Below are 24,623 nucleotides of genomic sequence, written 5' to 3' on the forward strand. Positions count from 1 at the left end.
AATTGGGATGAGTAGCTGTTGGCCCAATGAGTTATTGATTAGGAATATCTTCGGTTTTCTGGCCACCTTAAGGCATAATTGTAATCTCAGGTGAGTGCCTTGTGTACTTGGGGAATCTGCCCATTACATGACCTTGATCCTGTATTTGTCACCAGTTTTTTGCTCTGCAGTCTTTGTCTCTGATTTTCAGTTGTCTCTGAGCTGGTGGGTGGAGACTGGCTGGTATAAGAGCACAGACAAATGAGGGATTCCCGCTCTTCTGTCTCTATGTACTGAGCAGTGTAGCTGTAAATGTTGCCCCCTCTCTGCCTAGACAAAGACCCTAATGTCCCATCACGTCTAGTTCTGCAGTTGCCAAGTATGGATTCACCCACCAGCTCAGACTTGTATTTAAAGCTATACACTCAGAGCAAGCGAGTCCGGTCCTGGCCCTCCTCCTATACATCCTGCTACACTGTATCATTATGTCTGATTTTTTATTTCTGCCGTAGGTTTATTGGGAGAACGGAGCTCAGATCATTCCTCCGCATGACAAAGGTATCGCTCTTGCCATTGAGGAGAATCTGGAGCCATGGCCTCAAGCCTGGAACGATGCTCTCATTGATGGCAGCCCCCTCCTTAAAGATCCCTACTGCTCCATAAACAAGGATTATTTTTCTGACATACAGACACATTGCTACCACAGGTAAAGGGGGGCTCAGCTGGAAACACTCTAATAATAAGAGACAATAAGGGGCTCCACCCCTCCTACTCATGGACGCTCAGTATGGCAGAGCATGCATGTGTACTCAAAAGGGAGAAGGGCACAAGCTGCTGCCAGAAATTCTGGCGGTGACTTTTCTAGCTTAACCCCTTAATGACCGCCGATACGCCTTTTAACCGCGGTAATTAACGGCGCTATGGAAAAAGTGTATAGCGCCCCCCAGAGTCGGATTTTCTCCGGGGTCTCGGCTGCTGGGGGTAGCCGAGACCCCAGAGAACATAATTCGGGTAGGTTTTTACCGACCCTGCTTTTGCGATCGCCGTTATTAATTGTATAACGGCGTCCGCAAAAAAAAAACCTGCGATTTTACATTAACTTTCTCTCTCCTCTGATGTGATCGCACATCAGAGGAGAGAGAAATAGGGTCCCTGATCCCCCGGTACCTCCCGGTGGTCCTCGGGCCCTCTTGCATCCTCCGGTGAGTGCCGCCATCTTCGTCCGGGAAGATTCCATTCATTCATTCATTCAATGTACATTTTGATCACTGTGATAAACCCTATCACATGATCAAAATAAAAAAAAATCGTAAATAACACCCCCCCCCCCTTTATCACCCCCTTAGTTAGGGAAATATAATGAAATAAAGAAAATATATTAATTTTAATTTTTCCATTAGGGTTGGAATTGGGGTTAGGGTTGGAATTGGGGTTAGGGTTGGAATTGGGGTTAGGGTTGGAATTGGGGTTAGGGTTGGAATTGGGGTTAGGGATGGAATTGGGGTTAGGGATGGAATTGGGGTTAGGGATGGAATTGGGGTTAGGGATGGAATTGGGGTTAGGGATGGAATTAGAGTTAGGGTTGGAATTAAGGTTAGGGGTGTGTTGGGTTGGAGCTAGAATTGATGGGTTTCCACTATTTAGGCACATCAGGGGGTCTCTAAACGCGACATGGTGCCACCATTGATTCCAGCCAATTTTGCGTTCAAAAAGTCAAATGGTGCTCCCTCCCTTCCGAGCCCTGACATGCGCCCAAACAGTGGTTTACCCCCACATATGGGGTATGGGCGTACTCAGGACAATTTTGCACAACAACTTTGGGGTCTAATTTCTCCTGTTACCCTTGGGAAAATAAAAATTTGGGGCGAAAAGATTGTTTTTGTGAAAAAAAAAATGATTTTTTTATTTTCACGGCTCTACATTATAAACTTCTGTGAAGCACTTGGAGGTTCAAAGTTCTCACAACACATCTAGATAAGTTCCTTAAGGGGTCTAGTTTCCAAATGGGGTCACTTGTTGGGGGTTTCCACTGTTCAGACACATCAGGGGCTCTCCAAACGCAACATGGCGTCCGATCTCAATTCCTGCCAATTCTGCTTTGAAAAAATCAAAAATCAAACGGCGCTCCTTCCCTTGTGAGCTCTGCCGTGCGCCAAAAAAGTGATCTACCCCCACATATGGGGTATCTGCGTATTCAGGAGAAACTGCACAACAAATTTTGTGGTTCATCTTCTCTTTTAGCACTTGTGAAAATAAAAAAAAATTGGTTCTGAAATAAATTTTTTGCAAAAAAAAGTTGAATGTAAATTTTTTCCATATTGCTTCAGTTCCTGTGAAGCACGTAAAGGGTTAATAAACTTCTTATATGTGGTTTTGAGTACCTTGAGGGGTCCAGTTTTTAGAATGGTGTCATTTTTGGGTATTTTCTGCCATATTGACCCCTCAAAATGACTTTAAATATGATGTGGTCCCTAAAAAAAAAAAAAAAAAATGGTTTTGTAAATTTTGTTGTAAAAATGAGAAATCGCTGGTCAACTTTTAACCCTTATAACTTCCTAACAAAAAAATTTTGTTTCCAAAATTGTGCTGATGTAAAGTAGACATGTGGGAAATGTTATTTAATAAGAAATTTGTGTGACAGATCTCTCTGCTTTAAGGGCATAACATTTTAAAATTTAAAAATTGCTAAAGTTTCAAAATTTTCGCCATATTCCCGTTTTTTTCATAAATAAACACAAGTCATATAGAAGACATTTTACCACTAACATGAAGAAAAATATATCACGAAAAACAAAACCTCAGAATCAGAGGGATCCGTTAAAGCAGTGGTCCCCAACCTTTTTTGCACCAGGGACCGGTTTCAAGCAAGACCATTCTTCCATGGCCCGGCAGGGCGGGGATGGAGGTGTGGCAGGGGTGGGGCTTTGGTCATAAGGGGGCGGGGCTATGGACACGGTTGTAGTGTAGCAGTGCATACTTATAATTAAATAACATTTATAATGTGACTCAACTCACCATAGGTTTTGAATAAGTGCTCCATCACCCCCTTCTCCCCATCATTGCCTTCACCCCATCACTCCCTTCTCCCCATCATTGCCTTCACCCCATCACTCCCTTCTCCCCATCATTGCCTTCACCCCATCACTCCCCTCTCCCCATCATTGCCTTCACCCCATCACTGCTGTCTCCCCATCATTGCCTTCACCCCATCACTCCCCTCTCCCCATCATTGCCTTCACCCCATCACTCCCCTCTCCCCATCATTGCCTTCACCCCATCACTCCCTTCTCCCCATCATTGCCTTCACCCCATCACTCCCCTCTCCCCATCATTGCCTTCACCCCATCACTCCCTTCTCCCCATCATTGCCTTCACCCCATCACTCCCCTCTCCCCATCATTGCCTTCACCCCATCACTGCTGTCTCCCCATCATTGCCTTCACCCCATCACTCCCTTCTCCCCATCATTGCCTTCACCCCATCACTCCCTTCTCCCCATCATTGCCTTCACCCCATCACTCCCTTCTCCCCATCATTGCCTTCACCCCATCACTGCTGTCTCCCCATCATTGCCTTCACCCCATCACTGCCTTTTCCCCATCACTGCCTTCTCCCCATCATTGCCTTCACCCCATCACTCCCTTCTCCCCATCATTGCCTTCACCCCATCACTCCCCTCTCCCCATCATTGCCTTCTCCCCATCACTCCCCTCTCCCCATCATTGCCTTCTCCCCATCACTGCCTTCTCCCCATCACTGCCTTCTCCCCATCATTGCCTTCACCCCATCACTGCTGTCTCCCCATCATTGCCTTCAATCCATCACTGCCTTCTCCCCATCATTGCCTTCTCCCCATCACTCCCCTCTCACCATCATTGCCTTCACCCCATCACTGCCATCTCTTCATCATTGCCTTCACCCCATCACTGCTGTCTCCCCATCACTGCCGTCTCTCCATCACTCCCCTCATGGCCTTCTCCTCATGTCCCCATCTCCTCCAGGGCCAGGCTACACAAACACAGACCAACGCGCACACACACACACACACACACACACACACACACACACACACACAGACATACATACACACACACATTATACATACACACACAGACACCACCTCTCTCCTCTCACCTGCCCGCCGCCCGCGCTTCCTCGCTCTGACACAGCAGCAGCCGCGCTCTCCTCTCTGTGTCAGTCAGAGACAGGAAGCGCGGGCGGCGGGCAGGAAGCTGGACGCAGTGGACGGGTCCTTGCAGCTCCGCTCCTGCTATTCCCTCTTGCAGGCAGCGGAGCTGCTTGGATCACTCCCTGGCGGCCGCTAAGAACTGCTGCGCGCCGCCCCAGCCCCCGCTGCGCCACTGACTGCCCCTGGCTCCCCTTGTGTCCGCGGACCGGCAAGGGCACTGCAGCGGCCCGGTGCTGGGCCGCGGACCGGCGGTTGGGGACCCCTGCGTTAAAGCATTCCAGAGTCATAACCTCATAAAGTGACAATGGTCAGAATTGTAAAAATTGGCCTTGTCATTAAGCTGCAAATTGGCTCCATCACTAAGGGGATTAAATGGGTTTTTCCCTTAACTTTTTTCTTATTACCTATTAATCATGGTTGTGTTATAAATAATAAAGTCTGGCTCCAGCTGGGGTTCTGCACCGCTGCTTCGGTGATTGTTTGCAGGCTGATGGTATCATGGTAAATATGGTGTAGCCCATCATTGGGCTAAGCGGAGGACTGTACAAGCTCACAATCACCGGAGCAGCGGCAGACACGCAGTGCTGGACATGGGGATGCTGGGGACCAGCTGTCATTTTTAATACCAACAATAGTTGAAGGGAAGAATTTCCTTTAAGAACAGAATCTTGCACATTACAATCCATCTGCTGGAATCATCCTCACACCCGACATCTGTCCGCAGAGGGGGTCGGGAAGCTTACGTCTACGTAGATGTTGGTCTGATGCCACTGATACATAATGTATATAGCCACCGTTATTACAAAGTACATGGGAATAATCCTTTAAAGTCCTTGGGAGTTACTGTTCCCAGGACTAATGAGGGTCTGTATAAATGTGTATTTTCTGTGCCATATTTCTTGTCCTGATCACACCTCTTTGTTTCAGAGACATAAACCAAATATCCCCGCTGAAGTTCGTGCACACGTCTGTCCATGGCGTAGGCCACCAGTTTGTCCAGTCTGCGTTCCAGGCTTTCAGCTTCAGCCCCCCACTCGCCGTCTCTGAGCAAAAGGACCCGGATCCGGAATTCCCTACAGTGAAATACCCCAATCCTGAAGAGGGCAAAGGAGTCCTGGTATATATAAGCATTTATCTCTGTCCCCTCCTTCTGCTCCTCCTCTGCCCTCTGTCCTTCCTGCTCCTCCTCTGCCCTTCCTGCTCCTCCTCTGCCCTCTGCCCTTCCTGCTCCTCCTCTGCCCTCTGCCCTTCCTGCTCCTCATCTGCCCTTCCTGCTTGTCTGCCCTTCCTGCTCCTCCACTGCCCTTCCTGCTCCTCCACTGCCCTTCCTGCTCCTCCACTGCCCTTCCTGCTCCTCGTCTGCCCTTCCTGCTCCTCGTCTGCCCTTTCCTGCTTGTCTGCCCTTCCTGCTCCTCCACTGCCCTTCCTGCTCCTCCACTGCCCTTCCTGCTCCTCCACTGCCCTTCCTGCTCCTCCACTGCCCTTCCTGCTCCTCCACTGCCCTTCCTGCTCCTCCACTGCCCTTCCTGCTCCTCCACTGCCCTTCCTGCTCCTCCACTGCCCTTCCTGCTCCTCCACTGCCCTTCCTGCTCCTCCACTGCCCTTCCTGCTCCTCCACTGCCCTTCCTGCTCCTCCACTGCCCTTCCTGCTCCTCGTCTGTCCTTCCTGCTCCTCGTCTGTCCTTCCTGCTCCTCGTCTGCCCTTCCTGCTCCTCGTCTGCCCTTCCTGCTCCTCGTCTGCCCTTCCTGCTCCTCGTCTGCCCTTCCTGCTCCTCGTCTGCCCTTCCTGCTCCTCGTCTGCCCTTCCTGCTCCTCGTCTGCCCTTCCTGCTCCTCGTCTGCCCTTCCTGCCCCTCGTCTGCCCTTCCTGCCCCTCGTCTGCCCTTCCTGCTCCTCGTCTGCCCTTCCTGCTCCTCGTCTGCCCTTCCTGCTCCTCGTCTGCCCTTCCTGCTCCTCGTCTGCCCTTCCTGCTCCTCGTCTGCCCTTCCTGCTCCTCGTCTGCCCTTCCTGCTCCTCGTCTGCCCTTCCTGCTCCTCGTCTGCCCTTCCTGCTCCTCGTCTGCCCTTCCTGCTCCTCGTCTGCCCTTCCTGCTCCTCGTCTGCCCTTCCTGCTCCTCGTCTGCCTTTCCTGCTCCTCCACTGCCCTTCCTGCTCCTCGTCTGTCCTTCCTGCTCCTCGTCTGTCCTTCCTGCTCCTCGTCTGTCCTTCCTGCTCCTCGTCTGCCCTTCCTGCTCCTCGTCTGCCCTTCCTGCTCCTCGTCTGCCCTTCCTGCTCCTCGTCTGCCCTTCCTGCTCCTCGTCTGCCCTTCCTGCTCCTCCTGTTTTGTGGGCTCTCCATGCATGTGCTGTGACTGTGACAAAGCCGCCACACATGCAGCTGCGGCGCCTATCAGCTGATCAGCCGGCGCGATCCAGAAAGCCAGGTTCCCTCTGCAGCTTATTCAGTAAGCACTATAGCTTGTCAAAAAAGAGGGAACCCAAACAAATTTGCTTAACTCTAGTCGTAACCAGCCAGATTATGCACCCAGCCATCCAGACTCTGCCTCACACTGATGAGTGGCACACACCCCATACCTGGAAACTCCCTCTCCTACGTGGTGATTGTGGACAGTTTCTTTCATTCTGCAAGGGAGTTAATTTGCACACCTTTTTCCCTATATAGTGTCACCGCCCCTGCCTCCCTCCTGTAAGGGGTTCTCAGAGAAAGGTGTCCAAAAAGACCCCCTGTCACATATTTCAGGCTCCTACCTGTCTTATCCACACGTCTCCAGTGATGTCTGGGTGAGGAGCAGCGTTCTGAACAGGCATAGCTGATCTGCTCACTCAGCCTGACAGCTTTCCAACGGGACTTGAATAGGGACCAAAACAAATTTCCAGCCCTTTCGGATTAAATCCTTATAATCCATCATTATTTCCACAGCTTTATTTTACATTCCAAGTACAATCCACTACTAATTACAGGATCCTACATGTTGTAGACAGAACGCTGTCCCTTGGGGTTGTACCTGGAGTGTAAAGCTGTGGAAATAAAGATGGATGCAAAAGTTTTAGTCCAAATCTGCTGTAAACCTTCTATTTGTTGGTGACTATGTTTGCTGTGTCTGTCCACCAGATGGCAATGTGGAGTAGTAGGTAATGACGGCTATAGGGGAGCACTGCGCTGCCATGAGCCCCATCCACATGAATTGAGCTGCAGTGCTCGGCCCAGACCGTCATTCTTCTACCCCCATTCTCATAATTTTTGTTGCTGTTTTCTGACACCTGTAGCGTTTTCATTTCTTGATTGATAGGGCTGTGTGATTACTTGAGTTTAAGGTGTGGAAAACGGATGTTGATATTGCTGCCATGTTTGAGGAGATATAATGTTTAATTGCTTCTTGTTGTATTTTTTTAATGGAGTTGCGGCAACTGAAATAACATAATTTCTTTCAATTTTTTTTCTGTTTAGTGTGTTTACCGATGAGGTTAAATATTTTGATAGGTCAGACTCTTTTGGGCAAGGCAATATCACATGTTAATTTGTTCACTTTTTTGTATATTTTTATCCTTTTTTTTTCATATTTTTAAGTTTTCTTTTCTCGTTCGCCTTATTGGGGGACACAGAGACCATGGGGTGTATGCTGCTGACACTATGCACGAAAAAAGGTTAGCTCCTCCTCCGCAGTGTACACCCCACCGACCGGCAGGGAATTTCTCAGTTTAGCTTAGTGTCAGTAGGAGGTGGACACAGGTCTTTGATTAGACCCATATCTATCTCGATGTGCGTCGTTCCTTTTCAGGTTCCGGAGGGATACAGTGTGAAGAGTCACAACTGTACTCCCACAAAGAGACTATGAGTACGGCGTGTACTGCCACCCCGTATCCTCATAGGTCTCTACGGCAGGACCAAGAGCTCAGCACGGATGCTTGCCAGCGATCCAGATGGTCCTCGCTCCCCGTCTCCCACCCACTCGCCCACCAGAGCCTGTCGGCCTGGATGAGACGCGGACACTACAGAAGACAGACAGCGTGGGATATTGTGGTACCTTTATTGATTGCCAGACGGAGGTAAGTATGGGGGCCGAGTCACGTCCTCCTCATCCCTAGATAGGCATCTCGGCGGCTCCAATCTATTCAAAGCGGCCACTGAGGCCGCCGCAATTACTCCTGGCCCTGGCGTCAGAAGGGGCCTTGCCCGGCGTTTCCCCCCCCCCCCCCCGCCTTCAGTCCTGGGCCCAGCAGATGGCAACGGCGCTCTGCAGAGCGGTTGCCGCGGCAGCGCTGCGGGACCTCCGCGCCGCCCCGCGCTGACAGGCGGCCGCCGCTATTAATTTAGGCCCCGGCTTCATTTCGGGCCTTCTTCTGCGTCGCGGCCACGCCCCCTGCCCCTTTCTTCTAAGCGGGCTTCTCTCCCGCCCGTCCCAGGCCCTCCCACCGCCTCCTTCTTGCACCCCAGCTTATTCTTGGCCAGCGGGCGGTGCCTCCTTCAGCCAGGCAGTTAACGCCGCCCTTCTTCTTCCCCTGGAAGCGCGCGTTCTCCCATTCCTCTCAGGCGGTCGCCATCTTCCCAGCCTGTCAGCCAGACGCAGTTCTGTCAGCCGGATATCGCTCTCTGGGCCCGTCAGCCGGATTTCGCTCTGACCTGCAGACAAGCCGGATAGCATTGTCTCTGGAGACACCGGACTGTGAGTAGCGCTGCATCTGCATACTGACACCCTCCTCTGCCTTCTGTCCCCCAACCTTCCGGCACTACCTCAGTTATCACTATGTCTAACTCTAAATCTGATCGTGCCCGCTCTACGGCTCCCCCCTGCACTCTAGTCAAGTACTTTGTGTGCTCTTCTTGCAATCGCAAACTTCCCTCAGGTCAGTCCACTCCCCTCATCCTGGACTGTAGCAATCCAATTCAGCCTGACACCGCCCATGAGCCATCTATGGCCCCATGTGAGAGTGAACCCCCCCATTCCTGGCTGGGCTTCATCTCTTTCTCAATCAGTGGCAGACCTCACCAGGGTGTCTCAGTCCCTGGTAGCCGCTCTGGATAAGTTGCCCCTGGACACTTCTGCAGGGTCCAGCAGGCTTCAAGAGATTCCGTCTGAGTCAGCCAGCGTTAGTCGCAAAAGACCCAGGCAGGATCTCCAGCCGGAATCCTCCCCTCGTCCCATCTCACCGCATAGTCCGTCTCAGCAGCCTCCTTCCCGGGCCTCCTCTCCCGAGTCAGGTGAAGCGTTCTCGGACAGGTCTTCTGAGGGAATTTTAGAGCTGGATTCGGACCAGGATGCGAACATGAAGGTTACGGTGCAGAACCTCATTGCAGCGATTCACCAGACCTTCGAGATTGCTGACCCCCCTGCGAAATCCTCAGATCAGGAGGTTTCGTTCAGATGGGCGGAAACACCCTCCAGGGTATTTCCTTTCCATTCCGAGTTTGGAAAGATTTTTACCAGGGAAAGACAAGATCCGACCAGACGCTTTCAAAGAGGAAAGCGTCTCGGCGTACTGTACCCGTTTGCTAAAGAGCTCACGGACAACTGGGCTGCTTCTCCCTCGGTGGACCCGCCCGTGTCCAGACTTTCTAATAACACGGTTCTCCCGCTTTCAGGCGTGGCGGCTCTAAAGGATTCTAATGATAGGATTATAGAATCCCTAGCTAAGTCCGCCTTCGAAGCGGCTTCAGCGGCGGTATGTCCAAGCTTTGCTTCGTCTTGGGCAGCAAAAGCCATAGCGACTTGGGCAGAGGATCTTCGTCAGGGCATCCTAGATAAAGCACAACCAGAGCGATTGGCCGATCTCGCCAATCAGATTTCCCATGCGGGGGATTATCTGCTTTCTGCTTCTTTGGATGCCGCATCCTGCGCGGTTCAGGCGGCAAACAACGTTGTGGCAATCCGACGTACAATTTGGCTCAAGGCCTGGCAGGCGGACTTGTCTTCTAAGAAGTCTCTTACTAATCTGCCTTTTCAGGGAGTACGCCTCTTTGGATCCCAATTGGACCAGATTATTAAGGACGCCACCGGAGGCACGAGTTCCCTTCTCCCTCAGTCTAAGCCTCGCAGACCTCCACTAAGGCGTCAGTTTCGACCCTTTCGGGCTTTCCGCCGTTTCAATACGGCGAAGAACCCATCCAACCAACAAAGACCGCAGGCGCGCCAAGATAGAAAGTTTCCTTCAGACCCACTCCTTCCTGGCGATCCCACTCTTCCCAGGGCAGACCATCCAGATCCAGGTCTGGACGGTCTACATCTGCATGACTATCGTCAGACTCCCGAGGGTCCCTTCCGATTGGGAGGTCGACTTCTCTTCTTCAGGGACGTTTGGCTGGCCTCAGTAGAGGATGCTTGGGTCAGGGAGGTTGTATCGTCAGGATACAAGATAGAGTTTGTTTCTCTTCCACCGAATCGTTTCTTCGAATCCCGTCCTCCAAAGGATCCAGCCTTGATTCCGGGGTTCTTTATGGCCATCACCTCTCTCCTCAGTTCCGGGGTGATTGTGCCCGTTCCGTCTCAGAGCGGTTCACAGGATTTTATTCGAACCTTTTTGTGGTGCCGAAAAAAGGCGGGGCGGTCCGACCCATCTTGGATCTCAAGCTTCTCAACAAGAGAGTACGCCTTCGCCACTTCCGGATGGAGTCGGTTCGTTCGGTAATCGCTTCCATGGAGGAGCAGGAATTCATGTGTTCAATAGACATCCAAGACGCCTATCTACATGTTCCCATATTCTCCGGACATCAGAAGTTCCTGCGGTTTGCGATTCGCCAGGAACATTACCAGTTCGTCGCGCTGCCCTTCGGTCTCGCCACCGCACCCAGAGTCTTCACGAAGATCATGGCTGCGCTGATGGCCTTGTTGAGGATCAGAGGTCTCGTTCTTTTTCCGTACCTCGACGATATTCTGATCAAAGCTTCCTCTTTTCAACAGGCTCGCCTAAGTTTGACGATCGTCCCAGACACCCTTTCCAATTTCGGGTGGATCGTCAACAGGAAAAAGTCTTGTCTGATTCCTTCTCAACGTCTTGTGTTTCTGGGCCTACTGTTCGACACGCGTCGGTCAAGGGTCTTTCTTCCATTAGAGAAGATTCTTTCCCTGCAGCAGGATGTACGATCGCTGCAGACCACACGATTTCTGTCCCTCCGAACAGCTATGAGGGTCCTGGGAAAGATGGTGGCGGCGATAGAGGCAGTTCCCTTTGCCCAATTTCACGCCAGACCTCTCCAGCACGCCATTCTGTCGAGGTGGAACAGGTCGGCTCTGTCCCTGGATCGCCCTGTACGTTTTTCATGCCAGGTCAAGCGGTCACTCAACTGGTGGTTGACGTCACCTCTTATCCACTTGGGTCGGTCTTTTCTTCCCATTCACTGGCAGATTGTAACAACGGATGCCAGCCTCCTCGGCTGGGGTGCAGTGTTCCGCCATCACACTGTTCAGGGTCGTTGGTCGACTCAGGAATCAGCCCTGCCGATCAACGTCCTAGAGATACGAGCGATCCATCTGGCTCTCGTCCACTGGGAGAGGCTCCTCAGGGGCCTGCCAGTCCGGATTCAGACAGACAATGCCACAGCGGTGGCATATGTCAACCGCCAAGGAGGGACACGGAGTGTCTCAGCCCTGGCAGAAGTGTCCAAGATCCTTCAGTGGGCAGAGATATCGGTACCGACAATCTCCGCGGTACACATTCCCGGCGTAGACAACTGGGCCGCCGAGTTTCTCAGCCGCGAGGGTCTCGCGGCAGGAGAGTGGTCCCTACATCCGGAGGTCTTTCTTCAGCTCTGCAGTCGTTGGGGAACCCCGGACGTAGATCTGCTAGCTTCTCGCCTCAACAGGAAGGTCCCACAGTTTGTATCCAGAGCTCGAGATCCTCTCGCATTGGGCGCCGACGCTCTGGCCATTCCTTGGTCACAGTTCGAGCTCCCCTACCTGTTTCCTTCCCTGCCTCTTCATCCCAAGCTGTTGAAGAAGATCAAAGCAGAAGGAATTCCAGTCATTCTCATCACCCCGAATTGGCCCAGAAGGTCTTGGTTCCCGGACGCCCCCTGGAAGCTTCCAGACAGGGCAGATCTGCTGTCTCAAGGTCCGATTTGCCACCCCAATTCTCGGCCGCTCAATTTAACGGCGTGGCTGTTGAGACCGAGGTTTTGAAACGAGCAGGATTCTCCGGTCGTGTAATTCATAACATGATCCGAGCCAGGAAGACATCATCTTCCAGAATTTACTACCGTACTTGGAAGGCCTATTTCACTTGGTGTGAGGCCAATAACATCGCGCCTATGTGCTTTTCGCTCCCTTCCGTTCTGGCGTTTCTTCAGGCAGGGCTGGATGCGGGGCTTGCTCTCATTTCCTTGAAGGGTCAAGTTCCGGCGCTGTCCATTTTATTTCAGAAGACTTTGGCCTCTCGCCCTCAGGTCAAAACCTTTCTTCACGGCGTGGCTCACACGGCTCCTCCGTATCGAGCGCCCGTGGATCCATGGGATCTTAATCTGGTTCTTGAGGTTCTGCAAGGTTCTCCCTTTGAACCGCTCAGAGAAGTCTCCCTTTCCCTTCTCTCCTGGAAGGTAGCCTTTCTGGTGGCCATCACCTCCATCCGGTGCGTGTCGGAATTGGCGGCTCTTTCTTGTCGCTTTCCTTTTCTGGTACTTCACCAGGACAAGGTAGTGCTGCGGCCTCCGCCCTCTTTTCTTCCGAAGGTGGTGTCCTCCATTCACCTCAATGAGGATATTGTTCTGCCATCCTTCTGTCCGAGTCCAACTCATCCTCTGGAGCGGTCCCTGAACAAGCTGGATCTGGTCAGGGCGATGAGAGTCTATCTGTCTAGGACGTCTTCCTTGCGAAAGACAGAATCTCTTTTCGTCATTCCAGATGGGGCGCGGAAAGGTCACCCGGCTTCCAAAGCTACTATTGCTCGCTGGATCAGATCGGCAATTTTGGAGGCCTACCGGGTTAAGCATCGAGTGGCCCCTCCGGGGAATCAGAGCGCACTCTACCCGGGCAGTGGGTGCTTCCTGGGCGGTACGTCACAGAACCTCCGTGCTGCAGCTTTGCAAAGCGGCAAACTGGTCTTCGGTTCACACGTTTGTGAAATTCTACAGGGTCCACACCTACACTTCGGCGGACGCCAGCCTAGGTAGAAGGATTCTGCAGGCAGCGGTGGTGAGTCCACTGGCCTGATGGAAGTTTGTTTCCCACCCCAGGGACTGCTTTGGGACGTCCCATGGTCTCTGTGTCCCCCAATAAGACGAACGAGAAAACAGGATTTTTGGGTTGCTTACCGTAAAATCTGTTTCTCGGAGCCTTCATTGGGGGACACAGCACCCTCCCATGTTCTACAGCTCCTGTTCTTACTTTGGTTGATTTGGTTACAGTTGAGTTGTTTGTTCTGTTTTCAATCTATTCTGTTACTTCTCCTACTGCTTTCTCACTAACTGAGGAATTCCCTGCCGGTCGGTGGGGTGTACACTGCGGAGGAGGAGCTAACCTTTTTTTGTGCATAGTGTCAGCCTCCTAGTGGCAGCAGCATACACCCCATGGTCTCTGTGTCCCCCAATGAAGGCTCCGAGAAACAGATTTTACGGTAAGCAACCCAAAAATCCTGTTTTTGTTCTTTTTGAAACCCTTTACGACCTATGATGTATAGGTACGTCACATGTCATGTCCCTGCCTTCGACGCCGGCTCCAGCGCTGAGCCCGCATCTTTCCTGACACATGACGGCTGATTTGATCAGCAGTCATGTTCCACTAACAGCCGTGGGTGGAATCACGATCTTCTCACAGCTGTTAACATGTTAAATGCTGCTCATTGAAACAGGACTTGCTTCACATAGCGCCCTGCTATATGCAGCATGAGCGATCGGATGATCGCAGATTCAAGTCACCTAAGGGGACTATTGAAGCAAGCGAAAAGTAGAAAAAAAGTTTAAAAAAATATGAAACGAAATTGAAAAAAAATATAAAAGGTCAAATCGCCCCCCCTTTTGCCCCATTCAAAATTAGAGCCATTAAAAAAAATCAAAAACACACATTAGGTATCGCTGTTTTCATAAATGTCTAATCTGTCAAAATATGAAAACAATCCGATCGGTAAACGGCATAATGAGATAAAAATCAAAACGCCAGAATTACTTTTTTTTTGGTCGCCCTAACATTTCAATAAAATGCAATAACGGGCAATCAAAAGAACGTATCGGCACCAAGAATGGTATCCATAAAAACGTCAGCTCAGTGTGCAAAAAATAAGCCCTCACCCAACCCGAGATCCTGAAAATGGAGGCTCTATATGTCTCTGAAAATGGCGCCTTTTATTTATTTATTTTTTTACAAATTTGGATTTTTTTTCACCACTTAAATAAAAAAAGAATCTAGACATGTTTGGTGTCTATGAAGTCGTAATGACCTGGAGAGTCGTAATGGCAGGGCAGTTTTAGCATTTAGTGAACATGGTAAATTAAAAAAAAAAACCAATTGTGGAATTGCTTTTTTTTTTTTTGTAATTTCACTGCACTTGGAATTTTTATTTCCAGTACACGATATTGTAAAATCAGTGGTGTCGTTCAAAAGTACAACTCTTCCCGCAAAAAAACAAGCCCTCACTCGTCCATATTGCTGGAAAAATAAAGGTTATGGCTCTGGGAAAAAGTAGAAAATGGAAAATCGTAAGGTCATGAAGGGGTTAAAGGGAATTGAATTTTCGATTGTTCCATCACTTATACTTTAAGCCGCAGTGTTACAGTATACAGTGAAATTGTGATTCTCTTACGAAGCTTCACCTTTGGCTGTTTTGGTGGAGCTTTGCAGGAGGACCAAGTTGTCAGTTACAGTGGTTTTTGGCTGCCATTGGAACCCATTGGATCGGGGGCTGCAGCTCATACCAATGTACCAGTGTTGGTGCGATTTACATAATGGCTTTAGAGACTGCCAGTGGAATTTATGTAAAACAGCAGAGATCAGAGTGTGCTCTGGCCACTGCTGGTACAGCCAGATGTCGGCTATGTAACACAGACTACATCTGTCTAGTATGGTACAGGCTGTCTCCAAACATGGGGGCAGGGACCTGTGATGGAGTATTATATTATGTGAAAGGAAGGGGTTAAATAGATCTGTTGAGGCTGTGAGAATGGCTGTGTAATTCTGATATTGGGTTGAGCATTTTGTGAGTCCAGTTCTAGAGGGAAATGGCTCCTAAGTTCAGTAGATTCATTCCCTGTCCACACAGCCTGACTGATGAGTGTGAGATCTCAACAGGGAGGAGGTACACTGAGGAGGCTGAGTGGGAGAAGATTGAGGTTAAACCTTCACCGCAGCCGATTCAGGTCTAAGATCTATTTAATATACATGCAGTTTGCTTTGTGAAATCTGGTGACGGATCCATTTTCAAGTTGAACATCTAGCATAGTGCTATATAAGGATCACACCGCCATGCCATGGCAATTATTTTTCCAGTGTCCCCTTAACCGGAGTGGATCCTGTGTGTTAGCACATGACATTTACTTGGAGCAATAATGCCGCAGTATGAATGCCAGCGACTAGTGATGAGCGAGTATACTGGTTGCTCCGGTTTTCCCGAGCATGCTCAGGTGTCCTTCGAATATTTGGCGTGCTCGGAGTTGTCGTCTCAGCTGCATGATTTGCGGCTGCTAAACAGCCTGAATACATGTGTGGAATGCCTGCCTGTAATCAGCCTGTCTACATGTCGCAAATCATGCAGCTGAGACGACAAAAACTAGATCTCCGAGCACGCCAAAATACTCAGAGGACACCCGAGCATGCTCGGGGAAACCCGAGCAACGAGTATACTCGCTCATCGCTATCAGCGACGTATATCTGAGGCTGAAGGTGTTACTGGCTGCTTAGCTCCTCTTCAATTGCATCTTTTGCAGAAATTATCCTTTGAGTTGGCTGATAAAGAAGGAGCCAGGATTATCCTGGCAAATGACCCCGATGCCGACCGGCTGGCTGTGGCGGAGAAGCAGGAGAGGTGAGAACAGAACCGGTGTTCTGGATGATTGGCTCTTTGCTGTGGATCACCGGACATGCTTTGTACCTGTACTGGTTTGGTCTCTATAGATCTGTATCAGTGCTGTCAGTGAGGAGTTATGTGATAGATAAAGCCATCTTCGGCCTTGTGCACTTTTTGCACTTTATTTAGACATTGTTGTTTCTTTAGTATATGGTAATTCTTTATGTAGATGTTTCACGATAAAAGACAAAATATTGATGCAGATTTCCCCTTAAATCTACTTCTTTAGGGGACACTACATATTTTTTTTTTTGGGGGGGGCTCTTATTGCATTTTGTTTTTCACGTTTATATATATTTTAAATAAAATCCCACTTAAAATTATAAAGGGGATAAGGAGACATAGGCAATAGTATCTCCCATAACAAGGTAACTGTAATTATGGCATTTATGGCAAAGTGCATATATGATGATTAATAGTGCAAATCTGCATCAATATGAAGCTGCCAAAGGAACCAGGTGTCACGTGGACCCGTCCTGTGTGACGCGACCCGTAGGCCGGTAACTATAACGACAAGACACGGCACGTGTAACTGAAACAGCAAGACACGGGGAAAGGGGCAACAGTTACAACGGTGGGCCCTGCGATAGGGAACGGGGAGGTGTCCCTCCACTCCTAACGATCCCTAGGCTGGTTCCGCACCGGGCGCCGATCAGGATACCTGTCACCCTAGCACACCCTACACCTATCCTTTGCTAGGGAGCTGGATGGTGCAGGCACTGGCCCCACCGCTGTACTAATACACACCAGGGAAAAATACAAACAGAGGAAACACAAAAAGACTTATCTTGCTCTGCTGCAGCACCAGGTAGCAGAGTGCATCACTGGATTAACTTTTCGCAGTGGCTCGACACCTCAGAGCCAGCTGCCACCTTCACCATCTCACTCTGCTGCGAACACCGGGCAGCCAGAGTTCAACACCAGTTTCAGCAGTGGCTCCAACCTTCAAGCCAGCTGCTAACTTCACCAGGTTTCTGCAGTGGCTTCAACCCTCAGCCAGCTCCTCCCTTCACCGTGGTTGGAATCCCAAAAAGACGCTATCACCAACAGTGATTGCAACCATCTGACACTCTTTTATAGGTAAGAGACAGCAATCACACCTGCTTCATAATCACGGGCACTAAACTAAAGAAACCAGTGTGCAATGACCCTAACGGCCACCGGGGGCAAAACTAGAACTGAAACCACCACAGTGCAAGAAAAAAAAAAGGTTATTAGTGCATTTTATCTGTCATGATCCATGCTGGATCATGACACCAGGTCTCATGCCTTACTTACATAAGTGTAAATCCCTGCCACAGACACACCACAGCTACACCTCGAGAGCGCTGTTTCGCCTACCTGGCTTCTTCCTATGGGTCTTTTTTTCTTTGGGGGGGTTCTTATTGCATTTTGTTTTTCACGTTTTTGTGGGTGTGTATATACAGTGGGTATGAAAAGTATTCAGACCCCTTTAAATTTTTCACTCTTTGTTTCATTGCAGCCATTTGGTAAATTCAAAAAAAGTTCATTTTTTTTTTCTCATTAATGTACACTCTGCACCCCATCTGGACTGAAAAAAACAGAAATGTAGAATTTTTTGCAAATTTATTAAAGAATAACTGAAATATCACAAGGTCATAAGTATTCAGACCCTTTGCTCAGTATTATTATTATTATTATTAAACATTTTTATAGCGCCATTTATTCCATAGCTCTTTACATGTAAAAAGGGGAAATATAGACAAGTACAATAAACATGAGCAAAACAAGGCACAAACAAGTACAGAAGGAGAGAGGACCCTCACAGTCTACAGGGGATGGGTGAGGATACACTAGGAGAGGGTAGAGTTGGTCGTGCGGCGCTTCAGCAGACTGAGGATCGCTGCAGGCTGTAGGCTTGTCGGAAGAGGTGGGTCTTCAGGTTCCTTTTGGAGGTTTCCGTGATAGTGTTGGGTTATAGAGAGCTCCAGTATAGAGCAGGGCTGTGTAGTCGGTAAGCCACAGTTGCGACTCCGACTCCTGGATTTTATCAGGCTCCGACTCCGGCTCCGACTCCGACTCCTTCATAAATGGCCAATTCATAACAACAAATTTACTGTTGTAAAATATTAAACATTGTGCTTATTCAGTTTCTCACCATCATATAAGTAATCAGACCACTTAGAGCAAAAACTACATTTATTAGAATACAATTAGAATATAGCAAATAACTTTTATAAACTTTTCTAAACTGTAAGTAAATATGCAATAAACACTTTTATGCAGTTAATAAGAAGAAATCTATAAATTTGTCCTCAGAAAAAGTATTTCCTCTGTCAGATCCTCCTTCATGGATGCCCTCAAATCTGATCTAATTATTTTGAGAGCAGAGAACAACCTCTCTACACTAACTTGCGTTGGTGGCAAAGCAGTAACCACTCGGGCAACATCTCTGACAATGTCAGGATACAGAGGAATCGCTTGTTGCACTGTTATTTTTGATGAACGGTCAAATTTCTCAATTTCTTTTAGTGCACATGAAAAATTCTGCTGAAATGTACTGGCTGTGTTCCTTGATGGGGATGACTCTTCTTCTATGCGGGAACACTTTGCACGGTCCTTGTGATCCAAATATTTTTCGAAATTAAATTCTTCATCAGTTGATGATGAGGGTGAAGATGTGGCAGGCAGGACGACCAAATTCTTCTTGTTCCTCCTGACTGTTCTGCAACCCTTTCATCCTTACTGCTATTTCAAACAGAGCTTCTTTTCCTTTACTTAGCTGTTGATCATCTAGAAGAATCCGATGCATTGGGTCTACATAAACAGCTGCCAAAAGAATGTTATTTTGTAATAGTAGCTCCTCTCTTCGTTTCATTGATGTAGCAATGCCACTTGCAATTAACCCTCCTCTTTGGGACAGGCGAAACATCAGGTTCTTCCACTCCTTTTAGAAAATACCTGGAGTTAAGTCCTCTGCTTGTAATTTTTTAGTCACTGTAAATGGGTGCTCTAGCAATTTTTCCAGCTCAGTCACCTGATTCCACTGACTTTCATTTAGCGTCAGTTGAGGGTTAGCCATGTCTACAAGAAAGGTTTTCAGTTCAACCAAGCGCTGAATCATTAAGTAAGTACTGCCCCATCGTGTGGCTTGATCAATAATTGCCCCTTTTCCAGCACGTCTCTTCAAAATTGAGTCAACTTTAGGGGTTCTGGCAACAGTAGCCAATTTTCTCATCTTGCCAATCAGTGCAGCAGCATGTCCTTCTTGCAGACTGTCTCTTATAGCCAGCTGTAGCGTATGCACAACACAGCGCATGTGATGAATGTAAGAACATATTGACACAGTTTCAACAAGATCATCTAAACTATCATGTTGCTGTTCATCTGAAGCAACTTCAGTTTGCTCCTCAGTTACAATACTGTGTTCCTCTATTTCAAACATTTCTGTGTCTGTGGACCCAGAATGTTCTTCTAGCTGCTGGTCACCATCATTACTCTCATTCATTAGCTTAATAGTACTTATCATATTTGAAGCATTGTCAGTTACGACAGAAAGAACTTGCTCTTTTTTAAGTTCATAGTCTTGCAGAACCTTTTCCACCAAGATCTGGAGAAACTCACTGGTGTGATGAGCTTTGGTGTCTTTTACTGCCAATGTCTTGGTAACTATTTCATTTTTGTCACAAACAAATCGGACATTGATGGCAAAATAGTTCACTCTGTGACGTGTGCAGGCATCCATTTTAAGAAACAGAAAGCGTCCCTTGAGAGTTTTTTTAAGTTCTTCCTTTTGTTTAAAAGCTTCTTCGATTACTAATTTTCTAATACTCTCTCTCTCCAGAGAAACACCAAGCTTGCGGGCCATTTCCCCATTCAGACACATAAAAGCTAGTCGTGAAAATAATGAAATAGGCACACTATCCTTTACAACAAGCTCTATGATCTGTTTTTTAAATGTATCTACTGTCATTGTCACAGTAACTTTGTCACTGACAAAATATCTTGCAACTGATGGCTGCAAAGTTCTCTGCTCCTTTGTTTGGCTGGAAGAGCTGGGCACTGGTTCATTGGTTTGGATGCAGTCTTTCTCATCCACTGCTTTCAGTACTTCTGGATGAAAGCGCTGTAAATGTCTCTTTAGATTTTTTCCTAAAAACAATTGTACAAAATTATTGCCAGGTCGTACAACTGATATAGTGGTCAGTAATACTGTTATTATTCCTCATGTACTCACAGTTAACTGATGCAAAGTTTGTTGAAAGGATAATACTTCTTACAGTCTTCCTCTTCTGAGTAGCAGGCAGCTGTGAGATGCTTGGAAGACGCACACCTAGTATGATCTAGTCTAGAGGAGGAGCTTTACTACTAAGAATTTGCAACACATTTTCACTTTCAGTTTCATACATTGTAAGTAGGGGGGTTGGGGCAGCATGAGGTTAACCAAGTATAAGATTAGATAAGGGCAGTGGAGAACAGTGACACACAAGAAGGAAGAAATGTCTCTATCTCCAGCAGAACTGCTTATCACTGTTGTTCATAGTTTGATAGAACATACAGTATATATTTGAGTAACATTTATAAAATTCATATGAAAGTTCAATTATGAAATATTAATACATTTTTTTTAAAGCTGGAGTCGGTACATTTCTACCGACTCCGACCAAAACTAACTCCGACTCCCACTCCACGACTCCGACTCCGGCTCCACAGCCCTGGTATAGAGCACGGGAGAAGTCTTATATGCGGTTGTGGGAGGAAGAGATGAGAGGGGAGGAGAGAAGGAGATCTTGAGAGAGTATTGAGTAGAAGCACCCTTTTGAGCTAGTACAGCCATAAGTCTTCTTGAGAATAATGCAACAAGTTTTTCACACCTGGATTTGTGGATCTTCTGCCATTTTTCCTTGCAGATCCTCTCCAGTTCCGTCAGGATGGATGGTGAACGTTGGTGGACAGCCATTTTCAGGTCTCTCCAGAGATGCTCAATTGGGTTTAGGTCAGGGCTCTGGTTGGGTCAGTCAGAAATGATCACAGAGTTGTTCTGAAGCCACTCCTTTGTTATTTTAGCTGTGTGCTTAGGGTTATTGTCTTGTTGGAAGGTGAACCTTCAGCCACGTCTGAGGTCCAGAGCACTCTGGAAGAGGTTTTCATACAGGATTTCTGTATACTTGACCGCATTCATGTTTCCTTCAATTGCAACCAGTCGTCCAGTCCCTGCAGCTGAAAAACACCCCCACCTGTTCCGACAAGCCTACAGCCTGCAATGATCCTCAGTTTACTCAACCAACGCACGACCAGCTTTCCTCTCTCCTAGTGTATCCTCACCCATCCCTGTAGACTGTGAGCCCTCGCGGGCAGGGTCCTCTCTCCTGTACTTGTGTGTCCCTTGTCTTGCACATGTTTATTGTACTTGTCTGTATTTTCCCTTTTCACATGTAAAGCGCGATGGAATAAATGGCGCTATATAAATGTATAATAATAATAGTATGATGCTGCCACCACCACCACCACCATGTTTTACAGTTGAGATTGTATTGGGCAGGTGATGAGCAGTGCCTGGTTTTCTCCACACATACCGCTTAGAACTTTTTGGTGATAATTCTATCTTCATCTCATCAGACCAGAGAATCTTATTTCTCATAGTCTGGGAGTCCTTCATGTGTTTTTTAGAGAACTCTTATGTGGGCTTTCATTTGTCTGGCACTGAGGAGATTGCTCAGTTTGGCTGGACGGCCAGGTCTAGGAAGACTTCTGGTGGTCGGTCCTAAACTTCTTCCATTTAAGGATTATGGAGGCCATTGTGGTCTTAGGAACCTTGAGTACTGCAGAAATTCTTTTGTAACCTTGGCCAGATCTGTGCCTTGCCACAATTCTGTCTCAGCTCCTTGGCCAGTTCCTTTGACCTCATGATTCTCATTTGGTCTTGCATGCACTGTGAGCTGTGAGATCTTGTATAGACAGGTATGTGCCTTTACAAAGCAAGTCCTATCAATTTAGTTAAACACAGCTGGACTCTAATGAAGGAGTAGAACCATCTCAAGGAGAATCACAAGGAAATGGACAGCATGTGACTTAAATATGAGTGTCTGAGCAAAGGGTCTGAATACTTATGACCAAGTGATAGTTCAGATTTTCTTTTTTAATAAATTTGCAAAAATGTCTACATTTCTGGGGGGGGGTTTCAGTCAAAATGGGGTGCAGAGTGTACATTGAGAAAAAAATGAACTTTTTTGAATTTACCAAATGGCTGCAATGAAACAGTGAAAAATTTAAAGGGGTCTGAATACTTTAGATACCCACTGTGTGTGTGTATAAGACCAATTAATGGAGAATTAGCAAAAATATATGTAATAATACACACATTACACATTATATTGCAAATTATGGTGGAAAATAAGCATTTGGTCATTAACAAAAGGTCATCTCAATATTTTGTTACATATCCTTTGTTGGCAATGACAGAGGTCAAACGTTTTCTGTAAGTCTTCACAAGGTTGGCACACACTGTTTGGTGGTATGTTGGCCCATTCCTCTATGCAGATCTCCTCTATAGTGATGTTTTGGGCCTGTCGCTGGGCAACATGGACTTTCAAATCCATCCAAAGGTTTTCTATTGTGCTGAGATCTGGAGACTGGCTAGACCACTCCAGGACCTTCATATGCTTCTTATGAAGCCACTCCTTCGTTGCCCTGGAGTGTGCTTGGGATCATTATCATGATGAAAGACCCATCCATGTTTCATCTTCGGTGTCCTTGCTGATGGAAGGAGGTATATTATATTATATTATACACACACAAATATTTTTTTTCCAAATCTTTAGAGAATCTTTAGAGAGCCCCTGAAAGGGCAAAGTTTTTGGGGCCCCCTTGAGAGTCCACCCAGGCTCCACCCCAGCCCCACCCCTCAAACTGTCCACAGCCCCACCGCTCTCTCTTGGAAAAACTCCACTTCTCACAAATCACACATTAACAGTTCCCATCACCAGATCACACATAGCGCCGGCAACTTTTGTTTTGGCCAAAAGATTTTTTTAAGCCGCCACCACAACACGGTAGACACTTTTAGCCGAGCTCTATTGTAACCAATTAAATATTTGTTAAAATATGCAATACAATTTAAGTATATTTTTATTTTTCAATTTTTAAAATAACCAATATCACATACAAGGGACAAATACCACCGCACCATGACCAGACACAATATTACCACCACATAGTGACCTATAATACCACATACAAGGAACAAATACCGCCACACCATGTCCAGACCACATATTACCACCACAGTGACTAAATAATATCACATACAATTAACAAATACTGCCACACCATGACCAGACCAGGTATTACCACCACAAAGTTACCAAATAATATTGCAATTAACAAATACCGCCACACCATGACCAGACCACATATTACCACCACAGTAACCGAATAATATCACATACAAGGAACAAATACCGCCACACCATTGCCCGACAACATATTACCATCACATAGTGATTGAATACTACAATACTGATCAGTAATCAGAAATCACAATACTATCATCATAATTGCCATTATACACAGGAGATCTGTACTTAGTAAGCAGCGTCTGTGTACAGGTAATACAGTGATCAATGGCATTATACACAGGAGCTCTGTATATAATGTACATGTAATACAGTGATCACTGGTGACATTATACACAGGACCTCTGCATATAGTATACAGTGTATAGTGTCAGTGTATAGGTAACACACTGACTCACCAGTGACGTCTTTAGGTGAAGTCCTTCATCTTCGCTTTTCATCTTTCATCCAGCACAGACTACCATCACTTCTTTCAGCCAGGGCTCGTCTCTGCAGGAAATAATACAGTTATCTAGAGCTACGCTTGCAGAACACATTACTTATTTTTTTCCCAACTTCTGCATTACACCACATGAAGAAAAAAAGGCAACATAGTATCACTGCACAGTAGCAGGACCGCCCCCCCCATTTAAAACAGTATACTAAAGAAATAAAATACATCACTGCAGTAATAATATCCCTTAATTAGCCCCTATGGTAAAAATATTCCCCATCCTGACCCCCGTGTTTCTCATTCCTGGCTTCAGCCATAAGTTCTCTTATCCTGCCCTCATGAGTATCCATTCTGCCCCATATGATCTCCCCATCCTGCCCCATCTGTCTCCATCGTATCCATCCTGCCCCATGATCCTGCACGATCTGTCTCCATCTTGCCCCATGATCCTGCCCCATCTGTCTCCATCCCGCACCATGTCTCCAATCCTGCCCCCATGTCTTTTATCCTGCCCCGTGTCTCCTATCCTTCCCCATCTGTCTCCATCCTGCCCCCTGTGTCTCCAGTCATGCCCCTATGTCTTTCATACTGCCCCCTGTGTCTCCAATCCTGGCCCCTGTGTCTCCAATCCTACCACCCTGTGTCTCCAATCCTGCCCCCCTGTGTCTCCAATCCTGCCCCCCTGTGTCTCCAATCCTGCCCCCTGTGTCTCCAATCATGCCCC

The 24,623-nt window shown here is 47.7% G+C and overlaps 1 protein-coding gene across 1 annotated transcript in view; it reads left to right on the forward strand.

Annotated features, from left to right (window-relative positions):
- PGM2 (phosphoglucomutase 2) overlaps window positions 1-24,623 on the forward strand; it is an 89,359-nt gene that overhangs the window by 35,075 nt on the left and 29,661 nt on the right. The window contains exons 6-8 of the mRNA XM_073563007.1: window positions 492-685; window positions 5,096-5,285; window positions 16,011-16,108. Coding sequence (XP_073419108.1) covers window positions 492-685; window positions 5,096-5,285; window positions 16,011-16,108 — 482 coding nt within the window. The remainder of the gene's footprint in view (window positions 1-491; window positions 686-5,095; window positions 5,286-16,010; window positions 16,109-24,623) is intronic.

Source organism: Dendrobates tinctorius, unplaced genomic scaffold, assembly GCF_039654945.1.
Source record: "Dendrobates tinctorius isolate UK_male_01 unplaced genomic scaffold, ASM3965494v1 ptg000376l, whole genome shotgun sequence".
Taxonomy (NCBI): domain Eukaryota; kingdom Metazoa; phylum Chordata; class Amphibia; order Anura; family Dendrobatidae; genus Dendrobates; species Dendrobates tinctorius.